The following is an 18,945-nucleotide window of genomic DNA, read 5'->3' as shown; positions in this document are numbered from 1 at the left end:
AGTTTCGACTTGGGCTGTGGAACAATTTTCTTCCCTTCTCCCCCCCTTCCCCCCCCCCCCCCCCCTCCCCCCTGGTTTTTTTTTTTTTTTTTTAGTAATCCATGTACATGGTTAAAAAATGCCTCTCTCCCATTTGTTATCCCCATGTCCCAATTCATCTCTCCAGCAGTAGCTACTCTTATCAGTTTCCTATACATACTTTACTTTGTCCATGCACAAGCCTATATATATAAATATATGTATATACATACACACACGTATGTGGGAACCATTATGCATTTTTCTTTTTTTTTTTTACCTAACAGTACATCCTGAAGATTAGATCTACCACATTAAAAAAAAAAACCCTGCATATTATTCCATCATATCGATATACCTCATTTTATTTCATTTATTTTTTAAGTAGGCTCCACACCCAATGTAGGGCTTGAACTCACAACCCTGAGATCAAGAGTTACACGCTGAGCCAGCCAGGCGCCGCTGGATTATGCCTTATTTTAAACTGTCTTCTAGTAATAGATTCTTAGGTTGTTTTCTGTCTTTTGTGCAGGCAAAGCTTAATATATTTTACACTGTATGTTTTCCTGTGTTCCTGTTCCCCTGAGAGAGTTGTATTAGCTCTTTCCCTAGTGCTCACTATCAAACGAAAGTGGACGCCCATCTCGAAGCTATAGTATTAATAATGACAGCTTAAATTTATTGAGGACTCACTACATGTCACACTATTAAATACCTCACTTGAATTAATAGCATTATTATTATTATCTGCATTTTACGAAAGAGAAAGCTGTGGCTCAGTGATGTGATCACAGTCAAGGAACGGTAACAGGAGACTGGGAATTCATACAAGTATAAAATCCAAAATCTGTGTTCTTAGCCACGAGACTATAGTGCCTGTCAGATCCAAAGTGGAAAACTACAGAACTGCCAAAAACAGGTGACCACGCTAGGGGAAAAAGTCTTGAAACCAAAGCCACGTGAAGAACAAAGGAAAGTCATTAGGGCCATTTAGCCTCGCAAAGAATGAATTAAGCTGATTTGTGGTAGCTATCTTTAACTATTGGAAGAGTTGCCATGTAAAAGTGGGAAGTAGCCTTACTCTCTGTAGTCCCAGAGGCCAGAGTTGTACCTAGCAGGTAGAACTTACAAGGAGTAAAGCAGCTAAAGGACCCTTCTAACAGAATCCAGGAAAAGGCTGGAGTGTGAAAGTGAACCATTTGTCAGGGATGCAGGGAAGGGCCGTTCCTGCCTTGGGTGGGAAGTTGGTTCTCAGACCTCTGTGCCCATCAGCACAATCTGGGGCAGAGTCCCAGAAATAATTGAACAATATGAAAAATTGTTCAACCTGAATAACAAATGCAAATCCAAGCAACGAGGAGATACTACTGATCTTCTGTATTCTGTATGTTGACTATTGAGCCCTAGAGGCCTTCTCTAAGTGTCTGGAAAAACCTCCCAGAGTCATGAAATGTGAAGGGCAACTTTGATGCCATTACATCCACTGTTTTTGCTGACTCGAGTGTATGTACGTGTCAAATGAGGAATGTCTAGAGCTGAGAGAAGCAATAAATACATTTTCATATAAGAGGTACCACATTAAGACTACTAGTGGCCAGGAGATAAATAAATATATTTATTTACAAATATATCTCCCAAGTCTTACAATTGACTCAAGGGGCCAAGATCACATTATCTTAATCGCTTTGATCAAAGCAAAAAAATGTTAATTTAAGGAATAGAGTAACTCACCATTTTTTAAAAAGATTTATTTGAGAGAAAGAGAAGAGGGGGAGGGGCAGAGGGAGCGAATCCTGAAGCAGACTCTGTACTGAGTGCAGAGCCCGATGTGGGACTCAATCCCAGGGCCCCGAGATCCTGACCTGAGCCAAAACCAAGAATTGGCCGCCCAGCTGACTGAGCCACCTGGGCGCCCCAGTAACTCACCATTTTTTTCACTTCTTCCACTGATTCATTTATTCAGCTAATGTGTATTGAGCACCTCCTATCTGCCCAGGCACTGGGGTTGAAGTGGTGAACAAGATAGACACCATCCCTGTGCTCATGAAAACTCAACCCTCACTGGAGTTGAAGAATAGGACTGATGTTATCTGCTTTCTAGGTCAACCGCTATTTTTAAAAGAGTGAACTTGTGCCTTTTACTTTATGCAGTTATTGAGGGATGTGATTTGACTCTGTATCGTGTATAAATCCAAAGACCAAGAAAGTTGTGTGGCAATTAGTTTTGAGACTTGTAAGTATAAATAGCCTCATGCTTCACTAATTCGTTGTGGATATTAGCCCACTTTGAGTCTTAAAACTGATAGATGGGGCCAGCTTTATTTGTGAAATAGACATATTATATACCTCCTAAGCTTTGGGTAATTATTTTTCAGAACCAACAGGCCAAAATAGCACAATTGTACCTACCGTTTGTTGGACTGCTCTTGGAAAATATACAGCGGTTAGCAGGTCGAGATACCTTGTATTCTTGCGCAGCCTTGCCTAATTCTGTAAGTAGTAATGTGTTTCCACTGGCATTTTATCCCATTTTATTGACTGCGTTTGGAACTGGGGTCATATGCTGTATTTCTTAATCATTACTTTTCATTCCATTTTTACAGTTAATACTTTTTTTTTTTTCTAGAGCAGTGCTTCTGAACCACCCAGGCGCCCCTGCTTCTCATACTTTAATGTACATACCAGTCACCTGGGGATTTTGTTAAACCAGAGACTCTAACTCAGTAGGCCTGTGGTGGAGTGTGAGACTGCGTTTCTAACACACTTTTGCCTGCTTCTGGTCCAGGGACCACACTTTCAGTAACAAGGTCCAAGAGAATACCAAGAATCCCTTCCACCCAGTTGTTTTAAGATTTACTGTTGTTATTTGCCTTCATATATTCAACTTGAAAACGGAATGAAGGATTCTTCGCTTCCAAAATGTGAGGCATATTCCTTTGCTTCTCCCTTCCTGGGACAGCCTCCTTTTAGTTCTTCTTTTGAGCTGCTTTTAGCTCAGCACAATTGGTCTGTGCTTGTTTCCCCCTTTAGAATCTTAGTATTAAAAGGAACCTCAGAGGGTGACCAGTCTCCCATTTGGCAAAACAACATTTTGCCTTTGTAATAATTAAAACTTTCCTTCTCACATTAGACCTAAAACGTTTTCTTATCTACTTGTCCTCGTTTTGCCTTCTTAGAGCTACATAGAACACATCTGTTCCCACTTCCACATGATACCCCTTGCACAAGTGCCTTCTAAATTTTTCTCCAGACCAGATTTCTCTACTTCATCTTTTGTCATTCCCAAACCCTTGACAATCTTGGTTACGCTCTTCTGAATATGCTCCATTTTACCAGTCGCCCTATTAAAACGTGGTGCACAGAATGGTATGCTTTATAGTCTCCCCAGAGGGACTATTAAGTCCTGCCCTGCCCCCACTCCATGTTCCGAATGGCCCAAGATCACCTTCACACTTTCAGTAGCCATGTTATATTGTTGAGTGGCAGGTTGAACTGTGTCCTTTACAGCTTCCTTTGGAAATTACCCCTATCAAATGTCCTCGTCGATTTGTCCAGCCTGCCTTGGGTTCCTGAGAAAGCTGCTTTTAAGCCTCCCTGATGGCTTTATTGCCTATAGCTCCCGATTACGTAAATCAGCTAAATGTGGGTGCTGCATTATCTACCTGGGTTTTAGGCTGGTCTTTCTTCACAGACACAGTTAACTCATGCTTATGCTCACTCCACAACATTCGACCGTGATATTTGGAAATATTTTACTTATCTGTTCTTTCTTCTGTAGCTGAAATTCATCTAGGGCTTCTGGTCACACTCCACCTTCTAGCATTGCACCTAGTTCCAAGGAGGATTACTGAGCCATGACTGGACTGCAACCAGTCGGAGCTTTTACCAGCCATCTAGGGTTCTGTTACTTGGCCAGGGGTCATGCTTGCAGAGTACACTAGTGCCCCGTTTTTAAAGAGATGTCACCAAAATACCAACAGTGATACCTGATTTAGACTTTCACAGTGAGCTTTGTTTAAAGTTAGGGTACCCTCTCATTCTGTTAATTCCAATTTCTCATCCTCGTGTACAAATTTGTTGAAATGACAGAGGTGTCACATTGTGTTACAGGCATCCAGGGATGAGTTTGCATGTGGCTTCACTTCACCTACAAATAGAGGGAGTCTGAGCACTGACAAAGACACTGGTAATTAAGTCCTTTAAAGATTATACATTGCATGGCTGTGTAGAAATGCACCCTGTACTTCTCTGTATTTTTGAAATACTTCATAATAACAACTATACATAGCATGATCTCTTCTAAAGTTTAATTAAATCTGACTCACACTTGCAGCCACTTCCTGACTCAGCATGTTTTTAATTTTTTTTTGCTTAAGTTTCCTTATCTAAGCTTGTTTAAAATGTAGCTTTGGTATACTGGTAAAATAAAGGATAATGAGAAAAACACTGGTTTCCGATCCTATCTGTCTCCAGTCTTAGATAAGACACTTCCCTTTTCTGGGCCCAAGTTTCCTTATCTATAAAACTATCTCTCAAATTGTATGGCTTTCCTTTATTACTTCCAGAGAACCTCTTGTAGTTTCATACATAGTAAAGTATTTCAAGTGGTTTTAAAAAAAAAGTCACCCTTTGTTAGGCTTCTTACGGTGTTTTGATATAAAATAGAAACTTCACATTTTAGATGACCAAGATCCGTTCCCTAAAATCTATCTTTAAATTAACCCAGTACTTATTTTTAAAAATATTTTTTTGACCATTCTTCCTGTTGTTAACAAGGACTTGGCTTTTTTCCAGCTTATGGGGCTTTTCAAAATGGACATGGAATCAAGAGGGAAGATTCAAGAGGTTCCCTCATCCCAGAAGGAGCAACAGGATTTCCAGATCAGAGCGGAACTGTTGAAAATGTAAGAACCTAAATATAAGGGATAACCCTAGGGATATGTTAGGTTACAACAGTCTGTCTGTTTTTTTTTTTTTTTTTTCAGTCTGTCTTTTTATATAAATTAAAGGCTCTCTACTCTCCTGTAGTCGGCCTGGATCTGTAAAAAGCATCCCGTAATTCTTGGATGTTGCAGTGGTTCCTTCCTACCATGGCAGCTGCTACTTGGATATTTAAAACTGCTTATGGGGGTGCCTGGGTTGTTCAGTCGTTGGGCGTCCGCCTTCGGCTCAGGTCATGATCCCGGGGTCCTGGGATCGAGCCCCGCATCGGGCTCCCTGCTCTGCGGGAAGCCTGCTTCTCCCTCTGCCACTCCCCCTGCTTGTGTTCCCTCTCTCGCTGTGTCTCTCTCTTCAAATAAATAAATAAAATCTTTAAAAAAAAAAATAATAATCACACAGCTAGCAAGCATTCAGAACCTAGGTGTTTTGCTCCAAGTGAAAGTTCGTTCTTAGTAAATCCTGGTTTAGTAAATGCATATGTCCAGCCCAGTTTAGCTCAACTGTGAAAGAACTGGTTTTTAATAAGGTAAACTCTTTAGATTATTAGTATTCTATTCTTATAAATCCCCAAATAAGTCAGATCTTGTCATGCTTAACAACTGGTATTTTAACAAAAGTCATTAAAAGGAACATCACTGGTTTGTAGAAGCTGTAGTTCTAAAGTATTACTGGATTCTTTATCATATAATTTATCTTGTAATATTAGCCCTTTTTAAAAAATACAGATTTCCTGACCTATTATTTGTAGGTTGAATTTTAATTAATAGACTCTGAAAGATTCAAAGTAAAAGAGCTTAAAATGTTTGTGCTTCCATATACCTTAGTTAAGTTCCCCCTCCATGTAAAAGCTATCTTTCCTGGAATAGCCACATATGGTTATTTAAATTTTTTACTGCTACTGAAACACAGAACTTAAGGGAATGAAACACATCGTCCATGGCTGTCATCTTGATGAAGACCCGCAGGTAATTTCTAGCAGTACTATTCTGTGCAGTAGCATCAAAGAAAGATTCGGCTCATTTACCTTCCAAGTATGATAGAAAATCTGGATTTAGGCTTAGAATTATCCCGAACAGGACTAATGATACCAGTAGTTATTGAGTGAAAAGCTATGGAAAAGTATAGTACCAATATTGTTTGACAAAGTCCTGTCTTTCTATTGCAGACCCGACAGAGTTCTACAAGGGGTAGTGTATCCCAGTATAACCGACTCGACCAGTATGAAACCAGAAGCCTCTTAATGTGTTACCTGTATATAGTAAAAATGATTTCTGAAGGTGAGTTACCAGCATATTAAGCATGGTCTCTACTAGACATCCACCCTCACAGGGTCATGCAACAAATATTTGATCATCACCTGTATGTAAAACACATGCACGTTAGAAACAGATCATTTTTAACTTAAAATAGGTTCACTTGGGTCATACAGGTTTGATGCTTTGAACTATTTTTTTTTAATTTAAAAGTTGATTTCTAAAATGAAACCGTAGTTTTAAAAGTGCTAAACGTATTTTTTTTCCACGCAGAGCTTATAACGCATTAAATGACCAATGTAAACAGAAGGAAATAATAACCAGAAGTCATATTTAATACTTTAGCTTTTATTTGACCCAGGATTTGGAAAACCAAAAGCAAACAAAAAGACAGGAAGTGTTCTCTGAGGGTTGGGAATGCCGCTGTTATCTTCGTAGTGTGGTGCTGCATGGTGGTAGGTTGTTTTTCAGCCTCCAGTTTTTTGCCCCCTTGGTGTACAGTTGTATTATTTACTAGTATTACCAGTTATTTATATGCTAGAATAACCAAAGGGTTTTCATAAACTGCATGTCCTCTGGAAGTAAAATCAGAAGGTTATCTTATTCCCAGATATCACATTAACTTCCACAATTCTCTCCCTTTTCTTCCTTTTCTCAGTATTTTCACTAAGAAACATGTGTGCAGGAATGAAGAACATAAAAGCCCCTGGGTTCTGATTATCGTAATCATTCTCTTTTACTTATTTTCTATTTTTTGCTGTGTTTTAAAATATTTTTATATTTAAATATTTTTAAATATTACTTTACATCTTTTTTATAATAATGCAGGATATAAAGACATAAAATAATTTGATAGTTAACTATCAAAGACCTTAAAAATAGCTAGATATGAATAATAAATTCTAGAATGTATTAATAAAACCGTAGAAAAACAACTCTAATCTTTAAATCCTAAGACTGTATAACTTAGGGTAAAAATCAAAGATTGTATTGAGAGACTATGATGTCCCTCCCTGTTTTGGGAAAGAAAGAAATAAAGGGAGATCATTTTTGACCCCGGTGGTATTTCATTCTGAGAGATAATGGATCCGTTAACAACTACAGCCACAGCTCACTGTTTTTCTCTTCCCACAACGTGAAAAGTGGGCAAACATGGAAAGTGACCGCTAATGTGTACGGGGTTTCTTTTTAGGGTGATGAAAATATTCTAAAACTGGGGTGATGGTTTCGCAGCTCTTGAAAAATACTATAAACTATTGTATTGTGCACTTTTTAAATGGATTTTATGGCCCATGAATTCTCTCAATAAATTTGTTTAAAAACAAAACAAAAAGGCCTAAGAGACACATGAAAAAAAGAAAAGTAGTTGAATACCACCACAGCCCAGGGAAAGTAAGTTGGGGGCAGGGGGAGGAAAAAAGGGAGGGGGTGGGGAGAGGAGTGGGGGGAGATGCCCAGCTGACTACTTCTCCTCATCTCCACTCCAGTAGAGTGCGTGTGCATGCACACATACACACACACTCTCACACCACATACTGTGATAACCAGGGACAAGCCTCTGGCAGCTTTTTTAAGGTCATGGATAAGACCATAACTGCTTTGTTTCTTGAGAACTTCATAGTTCTGCTCCTCTTGTAAATGTTGACCGTGCTTGCTGAACATTTGGTTTTTGCTCATTAGATTTTTCTTTCTTCTGCTCTTCCTTTTTGATTTTTAAAAGCACATTTTTAATAACCAGTACACAGTCGTGTCACATCTTCTCTTTATCTTTTGTGCATGTAAAGTCGTAGTCATTTTTTTCTGAAAAAATCTGCTTCTGGACCTTTCTCAATGGATGTGTTCTAGTTACTTTGTCTTGTCTGGTAAATATTTTAGTCACTCTGTATGCATTTAAATGTTGAACTCTTAGAAGTCCACACTCTTCAGGTCCTCTCTTGGCTTTCTTTATTGGTTCATAAACAGTAGCAACTTAATTTCGACAAAAAGATGACAGACCTCTATACTTTTATATAGAAGTACAGGGATTCTACAGAATGAATTTCCTTTTCTATTTGTGGCTATATTTTATTAACTGGCAATAATTCACTGTTTCAAAGTCTTAGTCATTTGCCAAACTTTTTTGTTGTTGTTCTTACTGTCTGGTTTATTATTTCCTGAGAAAGGGAATCAGAGTCAGGGGTAATCAGTTACACAGTCCGAATTGACAGGAAGACTGTCCTCTTGTAAAAGAAAAGCATTTTCCTTGAGAGGATGAGGGAAAGCTACTTTCCCCCCTTTTCTAACACTATCCTAGCTTTTCTCTTTATTGCAGACCCCAAGGTGAAACTTTGGGTGTCACCTTGAGGCTTATCGGCATCATACTCTGTACCTGTAGATTCATTAGCATTCTTCTTCACAGTGGATTGTTTGGTGGAAAGCGTCTGGTTGCTGCAATCTCTTACAGAAAACCCAGTGTTGCAATGAGCAATACCACTCTTTGATCTTTTCCCACTTGATTTTAAAGTAGAGTCAAAAGGAAATACAGTTTTTAAAGGGGATTTTTCCTTACTCTGTGTAAAAGGGGGAAATGAACTTCCATTATAATCAGGCATATTTTCCTCTGAAGTTTCAGATATGACTTGAATAGTGGGGTTTTCTGTGGTAGAAATACTGGAAAGGCTCCAAGAGAAGTTAATTTGAGTTTCACACTTTTGTGTGGAGGTCTTCTGGGTGTAGACGCGTTTCCTTTTTGGCTGGCCATGCTTGTCTTCGTGAAGGTTTGAAACATCTTGAAATCCATACCCGCTTTGAGGACCAAGGATAGATGTTAAAGGAGAACCTGCAGGTGACTTCTGATTGGCACTGCTCTCTCTGGTAGGCTTATTGCTATTAGAAGAAAGCTTCTCACAAGAGATCTCTGGCTCCTCGAAGAGGTCCTGACTGTAAAATGGAATCGAAAACTTTGGACTTCGTTGTCGTTCCTTTTGTCCAGAATTCATCCATTCAGTACTTGATTGTTTTATCAATTTGTTAGGCAGATGCCCCTGAGATCCTGGGGAAGGCTCCCTGACCGAAAAAACTGGCACAGACCTTTGAGTACAGGGAATGAATTCCTCATCATCGCTATCAGAAAAAGAAGGGGGAAACTGCTGCAGATTCAGGTTTAGTTTTGCAGAAAGCTTTCTATTTTCTTCTCTTAACCTATTCCTTTCTTCAGTAAGCTCAGCAATAAACTTAAGATTTTGTTGTTGGATATCATAAAATTCTTGCTGTAGTGTGTTCCTGTAGGTTTCATTCAGCAAACAGCGGTCACATATTTTTGCATTTAACTGATCTCGCAAGTCATGAATGGTGCTACTGAGGACTTTCTGTTGCTCGGTCAGCTCTTTAATTTTGGCTATGGAGCCCATCCACCTTCCATCTGCCAATCGGTCTTTCCTCAAATTGGCTAATTTTGCCTGTAAACAGTGTAGCTCTTTGTCATGGAGCTCTTTTAGCATTAGCCAGGTTTTCAAAAAATCGTCGGACGACACATCACATACACTAAACTGTAATTTATCTCTTCCTGAAGGTTTCTTACCACCGCCCCTGTCTCCTCCATCCATGTGCCCTGCCTGCATCATGTCTCACCGATTTAGGATTTGGAAACGGTTGAGACGGGCCAGCGGCTTGAAAGCACTACCGCCATTGCCGAGAAAATGGCGGAGGAGCTGCTGACTAGAACTAAGCCGCGGCTAGGATGAGGCCGTCACCCTCTTTACAGACCTTCTGCGAAGCTGCCTCTGGGCACAAGGCTGGCGCAGGCGTAGTTCAGGGAATGGCAGAAAGTCCCGGTGTTTTGGGCAGAAAGAAGGCACCAGGCTTTTGGCGGGAAGAGCCGGTGCGTGGAAGAGGGAAGATGGCGCCTTCACGCGGCTCTTCAACGAGAGGCCAAGAGGCCGGAAACCCAGTGGCTTCTGGGAGATCTGGGCTTCTCTGAGCAGCAGCGCATTCAAAAGCAGGAGTGGGGGAGACCGGAAGTCCCTGTTCGCTTTATTTTTTAAAACAAGTCTAACTTGATGCCATGTTGGCATTTTTATTCTTGAGGATCAGTGTTCGGGAAATTATCAACACTCGTGGCTTTAAAAACAGTTGGAAGTAAAGTCAAAATACCTACATTTCTCCCTCTCCCACCCCCCCTCCGTATAGCCAACATCGCCTAATCTACCATCCCTATCTCGCCCGGGTTGTTAGCTGGGTTGGCAGTTTTGTCATTTACCACTTTTGTGATACCTATAGCGTGTTTACGTTTAAGAGCTACTGGCACCATTAGCTATATCTGAGTAGCATAAAAAGGGAATGAAGAGGGGCACCTCTCTGGCTCAGTGGGTAGAGCATGTGGCAGGATCTCGGAGTTGAGTTCTAGCCCCACTTTGGGTATAGAGATTACTTTAAAATAAAATCTTTTTTAAAAAAGTAAATGAAAAAAGAATGGAGAGTCAAGTGGCAGCAGTATTTTTTCTTTTTTTTTTTTTTATCTCAGTAAATCACTATGTTGGAAGTAAAGAAGCAAGTCAAAAGAGAAGTATATGTGATAGATTTAAGGGACTTTTATATCTGGAATAGTTCGATATATGCATGTGGACATTTGGTTAAAAGATAAACAGGCATGTTTTTAAGAGTTTATTTGAGCAAAAATTGATTAGAATCCGGTAGTATCCAGGCTAGCAGACAGAAAGAAGTCCTGAGGAGCTGTACAAAATGAAAGACTTTTAGCGGTAGAAGGGAGTTGGAGCAAGGCAGTTTATACAGGGAAGGAAAGTGGGTTGGTTATTGCAAAGTCACTTTTGTTTAAGGGATGCCTGGGCTCTATCAGGCAGATTACATTACTAGTGCTGATCAAATGATTCCTAATTGACTGGTTTAAGATTCCATTCCTGGGAGAGCGGAAACTGTAATTGTCTTGGTTTGGTGATGTGGGGCTTAGCATAAGCAACTCCATTTTCATTCAGCCTGTTGTTTTGTTTTTAAGTCTGTGTGTGTGTGTGTGTGTGTGTATTTACATAATACCAGGACTTCGGAGTTTATAATGCAAAGGCGAAGAGGGAAAAAACAAAAACTCTTCTTCTAAAGTTTAAAGTTCTCAAACTTTTTGGTTCACAGAGCCCTTTGAGTAGCAGGCAAAGGTACTTGACCCTCCCTTTGGAAAAAGTACGCATAAGCACACCGTGTACACATAAGCACACCGTGTTGCATAAAATTTTAGGAAGTTCATTAAAAACTCCAGGTCTCTTTCCCTTCCTCTGCCCTCAGGGATGCTATCAAGATTAGTATGAGCCATCCAAAGGAATATTTGCAAAGTAAATAAAAATAATTGTTAAAATAATTACAGATAAAGCAGTACATTTGGAATTAATTCAAACAAATACAGTGTGTGTATTGAACAATGAGCTGGGAGAGGATATAGATGAACCACCTGGATGGTTGTTGAAGCTAGGTTATTGGTACTTTGGGTGGGGTGCACTGTGCTGTTTACTTATTTCAAGATCCACCACTTTATTTATTCCATTTTCAGATACTCTCTTAACTTACTGGAATAAAGTATCTCCTCAGGAGCTCATAAACATTCTCATACTTCTAGAGTAAGTTATATTAATTTATTTTCATAAATTTTCTCCTTATTTGGGGGATAAAATATTACCTTTTTTTCCCAACAGCTTATTTGCCAATAACATAGGAAATACTCAACTATTTTGGTAGCATTGAGGCTAGCACACCAGGTTCTTCACACAGATGGAAGAAAACGTGGAGATGGAATACTTATGATATCAGAGAAATTAGCTAATAATAGACCATTGTTCAGCCCAGCAGCAGTCTTGCTGTGATCTGGAAAACTAGAAGTGGCATCAGCTGTCCAAAAGCATTCATTTGGAGCAGATGCTGGCTTAATGGAGCAGCTTCAATGACTGGAATGTAGAATTTACACTCCTCTGTAGAGCTAATTCTACTGGCGTCAGAAATGCATATATATATATATATATATATATATATATATATATATATCCATTCCAAGGCAGTTGGGGGAAAATCCAGTCTTGTTTCCTAGGTAGAGGTGGGAAGTTGTCCTAGATTGTTTGCTGAGCTACCTGTAATCCTTACTGAAAGCTAAAAGAAAAATTAGAATGAAATCTAAGAAATTTTTAGATAAATAGCACACAGGGGCTCCTGGCTGGCTCAGTTGGTAGAGCATACGACTCTTGATCTCAGGGTCGTGAGTTCAAGCCCCAGGTTGGGTGCAGAGCTTACTTTAAAAATAAATAAATAAATAAAGAGCACGCATAAATGATGTTTTTATGTGCATGTCTTTCAAAACAAAAAGGGGATAATCGGTATGTGCAGTTTTGCAGACAACATCAGCAAACAAAAATGGCAGTTACGATTTTTAAAAACTATACCGTAATATTTACTAATGAAAATGTATGATGTTGGGGGTTTGCTTCAAAAAAAATACAGGAGGTAGGGAGGGTGGAGGGAGAAGGAGGGCACCTGTTCAGAGTAGAGGATAAACAAGAATGGCCCTAAGCTGATAACCGTTGAAGCTGGTGGGTGCTGGGTACGTGGGAGTTTAGTATGCTATCCTCCCAACTTCTGGATGTGTTTGAGATTTCTGAATAATAGAAGGTATTTTAATGCCATTATAAAAATATAGCAATTGCTCCAATTTTGGGGGCTTAAGAAACTTTTTTTTTTTTTTTTTTAGGTATTAATGGCTAAGCTAGAGATCTTTGCTATGAAACATTATTGAGCATGATGTAGAATCACCATTTGCATTGACAGGCTTTTTAAATGTCGTTGAATTGTATGTGAAGACATGGAGCTTTTTGTTTCTAATGCAATTGTGGCAAATAAATCTAGAAAGATATGGCAAGCCCACAAGTGGTTATATGTATATGTCTGTATACCAAAACTTATTATTGCAATATGGTTTAAGTAGGCCATTCTTTGTAACACATGAGTTTTCAAATATTACTTGTTAAAATGCAAAGCGTGGCAATATCTTACTAACCATGCTGTTGTTTTTCTTTCTAGAGTGTGTTTGTTTCACTTTAGATATATGGGGAAAAGAAACATAGCAAGGTAATTCCCGTTGCAAGTTCCACTTTTTTCCCTTCCTTCCAACAGGTGGCAGTCTTGATCATGCCATGTAAAACCTAGATTCTTCATTTTGCATTAACCTGAAGTTACCCGTGATTTATTTAACATGTCTCAACTCAAACTGTAAATTAAGCTAGTGTGAACTGACATATTTTTAAGTTTCCCAAAGGGTAGTCGCTAGCCTGCTATGCGGAGCTTCGGTTCTAATCCTAGAATGGGTGCTTGGGGCGAGAAAGGGCCTAGATCCAGGGGAAGGCAGGAAGTCATCAAGAGGGAACAACTGTAAGGTCTGTACTTTTATCAACAACCTGTCAATATTGACTTCAGTTGCTAAGGTAAATAGAGAGCCACAATAGCAGCTGGGACGTGCACTCTCTATTAGCTGTTCTCTTCTTTTTGCCACCTAAGTCTTTTTTAGCATTTTTTTTTTAAGATTTTATTTATTTATTTGACAAGAGAGAGACACAGCGAGAGAGGGAACACAAGCAGGGGGAGTGGGAGAGGGAGAAGCAGGCTCCCCGCGGAGCAGGGAGCCTGATGCGGGGCTCGATCCCAGGACCCTGGGATCATGACCTGAGTGGAAGGCAGACGCTTAACAACTGAGCCACCCAGGCGCCCCTTGCCACCTAAGTCTTAAAGAAATAAATACTTCAAAACATGTTTGAGGGACCCTAAGGAAAAGATTCCTTATTTCAGTAAGATCTATTTTTAGGGGGTAGAGTTAAGGAGCTCAAATAAAGTGTCCTTTTTAAAAAATTAAATGCCATGGCACTTCCAAAAACTGAAGGGGCACTTTGGATGGAGTTTATTGCTGAGTGTCGGGAACATCCTAATAATGGGTAATTCAGGTGACCATGTCTGCTGCCTTTCCCCGTGACTCGGAGTCGGCACGGTGACTACCACTCTGAGCTTTAATCTCTACCATTCTCCCTGTTCTCCCACTCCATTTACTAGAGGATGGACAAACTCTTTTTCTTCCTGAGTTGCCATATGACCCAGCTGTAATTTTTTTTTTTAATGGAATCTTTAAACTGAAGGAAAACAGAAGTTGGCACATCCTAGTAACAGACATGTTCAAAACATGTCTGATCCAGGTTTAACTCCAGGCCAGAAACAGATTAGATAGGCATTCCTTCTTGCACACCCAACCCCAGGAATACTCCGCATCCTCATTTCCACTCTGAGTATCCCTCCCACTATTTTCTGTGACTCTGGCCCGCCCTTCCTTGCCTTTTGAGAAAAGACTGCATCTTATGGAGTGTTGGCCACTTGACTCTGATTTTTTTGAGGAGAAGGAGGGAAGGAAGAAGCTTTTTCTAAATTCCTTAGTTATATTCTCATAGCAAAAGCTCTTTTATTTATTTTTTTTAAAGATTTTATTTATTCATTTGACAGAGAGATAGCGAGAGCAGGAACACAAGCGGGGGAGTGGGAGAGAGAGAGAAGCAGGCTTCCTGCGGAGCAGGGAGCCCAATGCGGGGCTCGATCCCAGGACCCTGGGATCATGACCTGAGCTGAAGGCAGACGCTTAACGACTGAGCCACCCAGGCACCCCGCAAAAGCTCTTTTAAATATACACTAAAACTTCATACAATTTCCAGTGCTGCCTCATTTAAGCCAAGTAATAGTAGATAGAATATTGAACACAGTATACTGTTTATGTGGAAATCTAATCATTTATTAAGTTTGGTTTTTTTTAAAATAACATTGAGATCTGGTACGAAGAGTACTCCATTTCCTAACTTTAAAATTTATTTTAGGGTGCACGATGCCTGGCTGTCAAAGCACTTTGGAATAGACCGAAAATCGCAAACCATGCCAGCTCTTCGAAACAGATCAGGGGTAATGCAGGCCCGACTTCAGCATCTTAGCAGCCTGGAAAGTTCGTTTACACTTAATCACAGTAAGTGAAAATGTGGGTAGTCTACCCATTTGAAACATACATGTAATGCTATGTAACCTTGAAGAAATTCTAGCTTAAATCACCAATACGATTGGAAATGACTTCACATACATGGATGTATTTGCGTATCTCTGTGTTTATTTACAATCCTCTCATCATACAGGAATATCTCATAAAATATGCGTGGATTTTCCAGCGGTTTTTTGGTGATGGTGGTTTTTCTCTTCGTTCAGTATTAAAGAAACCAGTTTTTTCCCACTGAATTGCTGTTGTCATCATATTATTTTACACTGGATATCCTTCATTCCTACTGTTAAACTTCAGTGCAAATAATGGCATTTTAATGTAATAGTATCTATAATACTTGTTTTAGTATATATAATATCTGTTCATTCAATGATTTTAAGGGATTACACCTGCTGAGCTGACTGCAGAAATGAAAGAACTGTAAATACTATTTTGACAAAGGTATATTGCACATGTATTGAAGTATTGACAAGGAAAATAGGACAAGGAGAGAAATGTTGACCAGCCAGGGAAAGCTAGAGGGTTATATAAATGGAAGCTATCCTCTGAAAAGCAAATATTAATAAAAAGTCAACGAGAAATCTTTCATTTCCATATAGTCCTCTGGAGCCAGCCAAACAGGCTTTGTGATAAGGACTAATAATAAAAACAAATGTCTTGAGCAGATGGACCCTGAGCTAATAATAGACTCAAGAACTTCAAAAAAAAAAAAAAAAATGCAAGTTTTACAGCCTTCGGCTTTGCTCTTGTCACTTGTAAAAATGTAATGGTCCTACTTCCTTTGGTTGGCCCAGATGTTTGGTTTTTCTTCTGATGTAGAAACAAGTCCCGTGACATTGGCATAATTAGAAACATCTGGCCATAGGGCAACACCATATGTGATGTCGCCTACTGTCTACGATTTCTCATTTTTGCACACCTAGTTTCCTCTGTTCCTAGTTACATCACCATCGTTATCCCCTAGTTACATCGCCCGAGTTCATCCCTGAAATCTTGTCTCCAAAGAAGCGGAGACACCTAATTATGTGTTGCAGAGCTGTTGATACAGAGCTGAAGTAAGAATGAGTGGAATTGATTAACCAGGCTCATATTTGATTAAGGAATAAATACAGTGAAGCTCATTAGGTCCGCGGATATTGAGAGCCTCCTTCTTGCCCATCTCTCTCTGAGTCTTTGGGGCGGGGGTGGGGGGGGGGCGGAAATCATTCCAAACTGTCACATGATTCTCTGCGTTGGGCAGTTTTAATTTACCTTTTTTTTTTTTTTCTTTAATCTTAGGCTCTGCAACCAGCGAAGCAGACATTTTCCATCAGGCACTTCTTGAAGGCAACACTGCTACTGAAGTTTGCTTAACGGTGCTGGATACCATCTCCTTTTTCACCCAGTGCTTCAAGGTAAAGATGAGAAGTCAGAATCCAGTTGGTGTCATAAAGAAAACATTATACACAAATTAATTAGTCAGAGGAAGCGTAATGCAGTGAAAAAGCCCCAAATGAACAGTCCAGAAACTTGGATAACAGACCTCATTTGGCTACCGTGTGACCTTGGGAATTCGCGGAGACTCCCTTGCCACATCCATAAAGGGAGGGGCTTGGACTCATTTGCTCTTAAGCTTCCTTCTATCTCTGAACTTCTGCTGTTTGATTTTTGTGTGTGTGTTTAAAACCCGTTTTCTGTCACACTTTTATTAATCTAGCCAGTAATTTTTAGCTTGAAATAAGATTGAACCGGTGTGCCCAAATACCCTTGGTGATGAGGTATTTTGTCAGGCTTGACGATGCCCAGGCAGGCTGGCTGGCTTCCCTGGCCAGGCGCCTGTTCAGTGCTTTTTCTCAGATGTTTGCCTCTCAACACAAATCGGCATTGCTAGGATTTTAAAAAGAAGAAGGTAAAAGCCATGATCTTGCAGGGTTGTCGGGAGTAAAATGAGATAATAGGAGAGTGCTTTGAAGAGTAAAAATTATGTAACTCACATAATGTAACATTAGCGGGAGAGCTCAAAAGTGAAAAATCTTGCTTGCTTTCCCCTGAGTTACAATCAATTATTTTCTTCCCTCTTTTTTATGTAATGCAGTTAATTGCTTCAGCCCTCCAGATTTACTTTTTTTTGAGAGAGTGGGCAGGGGAGGGACAGAGGGAGAGAAAAAGAGAGTCTTAAGCAGAACCCACGCCCAGCATGGAGCCCACTTGGGGCTGGATCTTACAACCCTGAGCTTATGACCTAAGCCGAAGGCAGACGCTTCCCCAACTGAGCCACCCAGGTGTCCCAAAATGTATTTTTTTTCATGTTTTGTAGAGTCAACTTTTAAATAACGACGGCCACAACCCATTAATGAAAAAAGTATTTGATATTCATCTGGCTTTCCTTAAAAATGGACAGTCTGAAGTGTCGCTGAAACATGTTTTTGCCTCACTACGAGCTTTCATCAGTAAGGTAAGGAGGACAGCTTTATAGCTGCGAGCGGGCTCCCTCCGTGGCAGGCAGGTAAGAGGGCAATGCGGGCCCCTGGAATGACATCCACGAACCTCAGGTCACGAAGCTGTTAAGTACGGGTGCAGAACAGCAAAATACACGAAGATGGCCCAACCAAGAACCCCGTGAAGTCCAAACATGCTTTTTATTTCACATCGCCGTTCCTTCCCCCTTTCGGCAGGCTCCTATGAAAAGTATCATTTTCAGATTACCAACCTCAACAGTTTTTCTTCTAGTTTGCTTCTTTTTGAAAGTACTCTCATGCCGAGGATATAGAAGTTAATCTGCGTGCTCCCGTATAAGCCCGTGGAAAGCAGAGACCAGGCTGTCTAACCCCAGGGTCTTGTATCATAGCCTGCAAATGGTAGGCACTCAATACGAGTTTGGACGAATGAATTCTGCCTTCCAATGCTAATTGTGTCTGCAGGCTCTAAATGTTCAGGCTGCTTACCTCATCTCAACACAGACCTCAGACCAGGCTTTTAGGAATAAATCTGACTGAAACAGCCAAAATTTATTTCTGGTCTGTTTCTGATAGCTTTTAAACGTAATAAAAAGCATCATAAACCAGGATGGAGTTACAATTACGGAAAGCTACAGTCGAGGCCTCTGCTCTGGTATGAAACTCCAACAAGACAAAGAAATTCAATTAACTGATCTGTGTAGTGGAATAGCTGAGCCTGGAAAACTTTTTTGTCATCATTATTTGTATGGTAGCTTATTGCATTTACTCGATGTAGAACTTGGGTGGATTTGGAGGTTGTTTTTTAATTGCCACTCCTTAATATAATTTTTTTATTATTTTTAAATTTTTTTAAAGATTTTATTTATTTATTTGGGAGAGAGAGAGCACGAGCAGAGGGGCAGAGGGAGAGGGAGAAGCAGACTCCCTGCTGAGCAGGGAGCCCGACATGGGGCTCGATCCCTGGTCCCTGAGATCATGACCCGAGCCTAAGTCAGACACTTAACTGACTGAGCCACCCAGGCACCCCAATATAATTTTCTTAAAAGATTATTTATTTATTTGAGAGAGGAAAGAGCAGAACAAGCAAGAGAAAACAAGAGTGGGGGGAGGGGCAAAGGAAGAGGGAGAGATAGGCTCCCCGCTGTTCAGGGAGCCCAATGATGCCGGACTTGATCCCAGGACTCTGGGATTATGACCCGAGCCAAAGGCAGATGCTTAACCCACTGAGCCACCCAGGCGTCCCTCCTTAATA

General features: G+C 40.2%; 1 protein-coding gene across 2 annotated transcripts in view; it reads left to right on the top strand.

The window, feature by feature from the left end:
* Positions 1-18,945, top strand: part of DOCK11 (dedicator of cytokinesis 11) — a 179,719-nt gene that overhangs the window by 116,745 nt on the left and 44,029 nt on the right. For both annotated transcript variants that reach the window (XM_044911764.1, XM_044911765.1), the window contains 9 exons: positions 2,394-2,510; positions 4,129-4,204; positions 4,813-4,922; positions 6,125-6,236; positions 11,746-11,812; positions 13,260-13,307; positions 15,086-15,228; positions 16,534-16,649; positions 17,552-17,689. In XM_044911764.1, coding sequence (XP_044767699.1) covers positions 2,394-2,510; positions 4,129-4,204; positions 4,813-4,922; positions 6,125-6,236; positions 11,746-11,812; positions 13,260-13,307; positions 15,086-15,228; positions 16,534-16,649; positions 17,552-17,689 — 927 coding nt within the window. The remainder of the gene's footprint in view (positions 1-2,393; positions 2,511-4,128; positions 4,205-4,812; positions 4,923-6,124; positions 6,237-11,745; positions 11,813-13,259; positions 13,308-15,085; positions 15,229-16,533; positions 16,650-17,551; positions 17,690-18,945) is intronic.

Source organism: Neomonachus schauinslandi, chromosome X (assembly GCF_002201575.2).
Source record: "Neomonachus schauinslandi chromosome X, ASM220157v2, whole genome shotgun sequence".
Taxonomy (NCBI): Eukaryota; Metazoa; Chordata; class Mammalia; order Carnivora; family Phocidae; genus Neomonachus; species Neomonachus schauinslandi.
The sequence above is the reverse complement of the archived record's forward strand: the minus strand, read 5'-3'. Positions and strand labels throughout refer to the sequence as shown.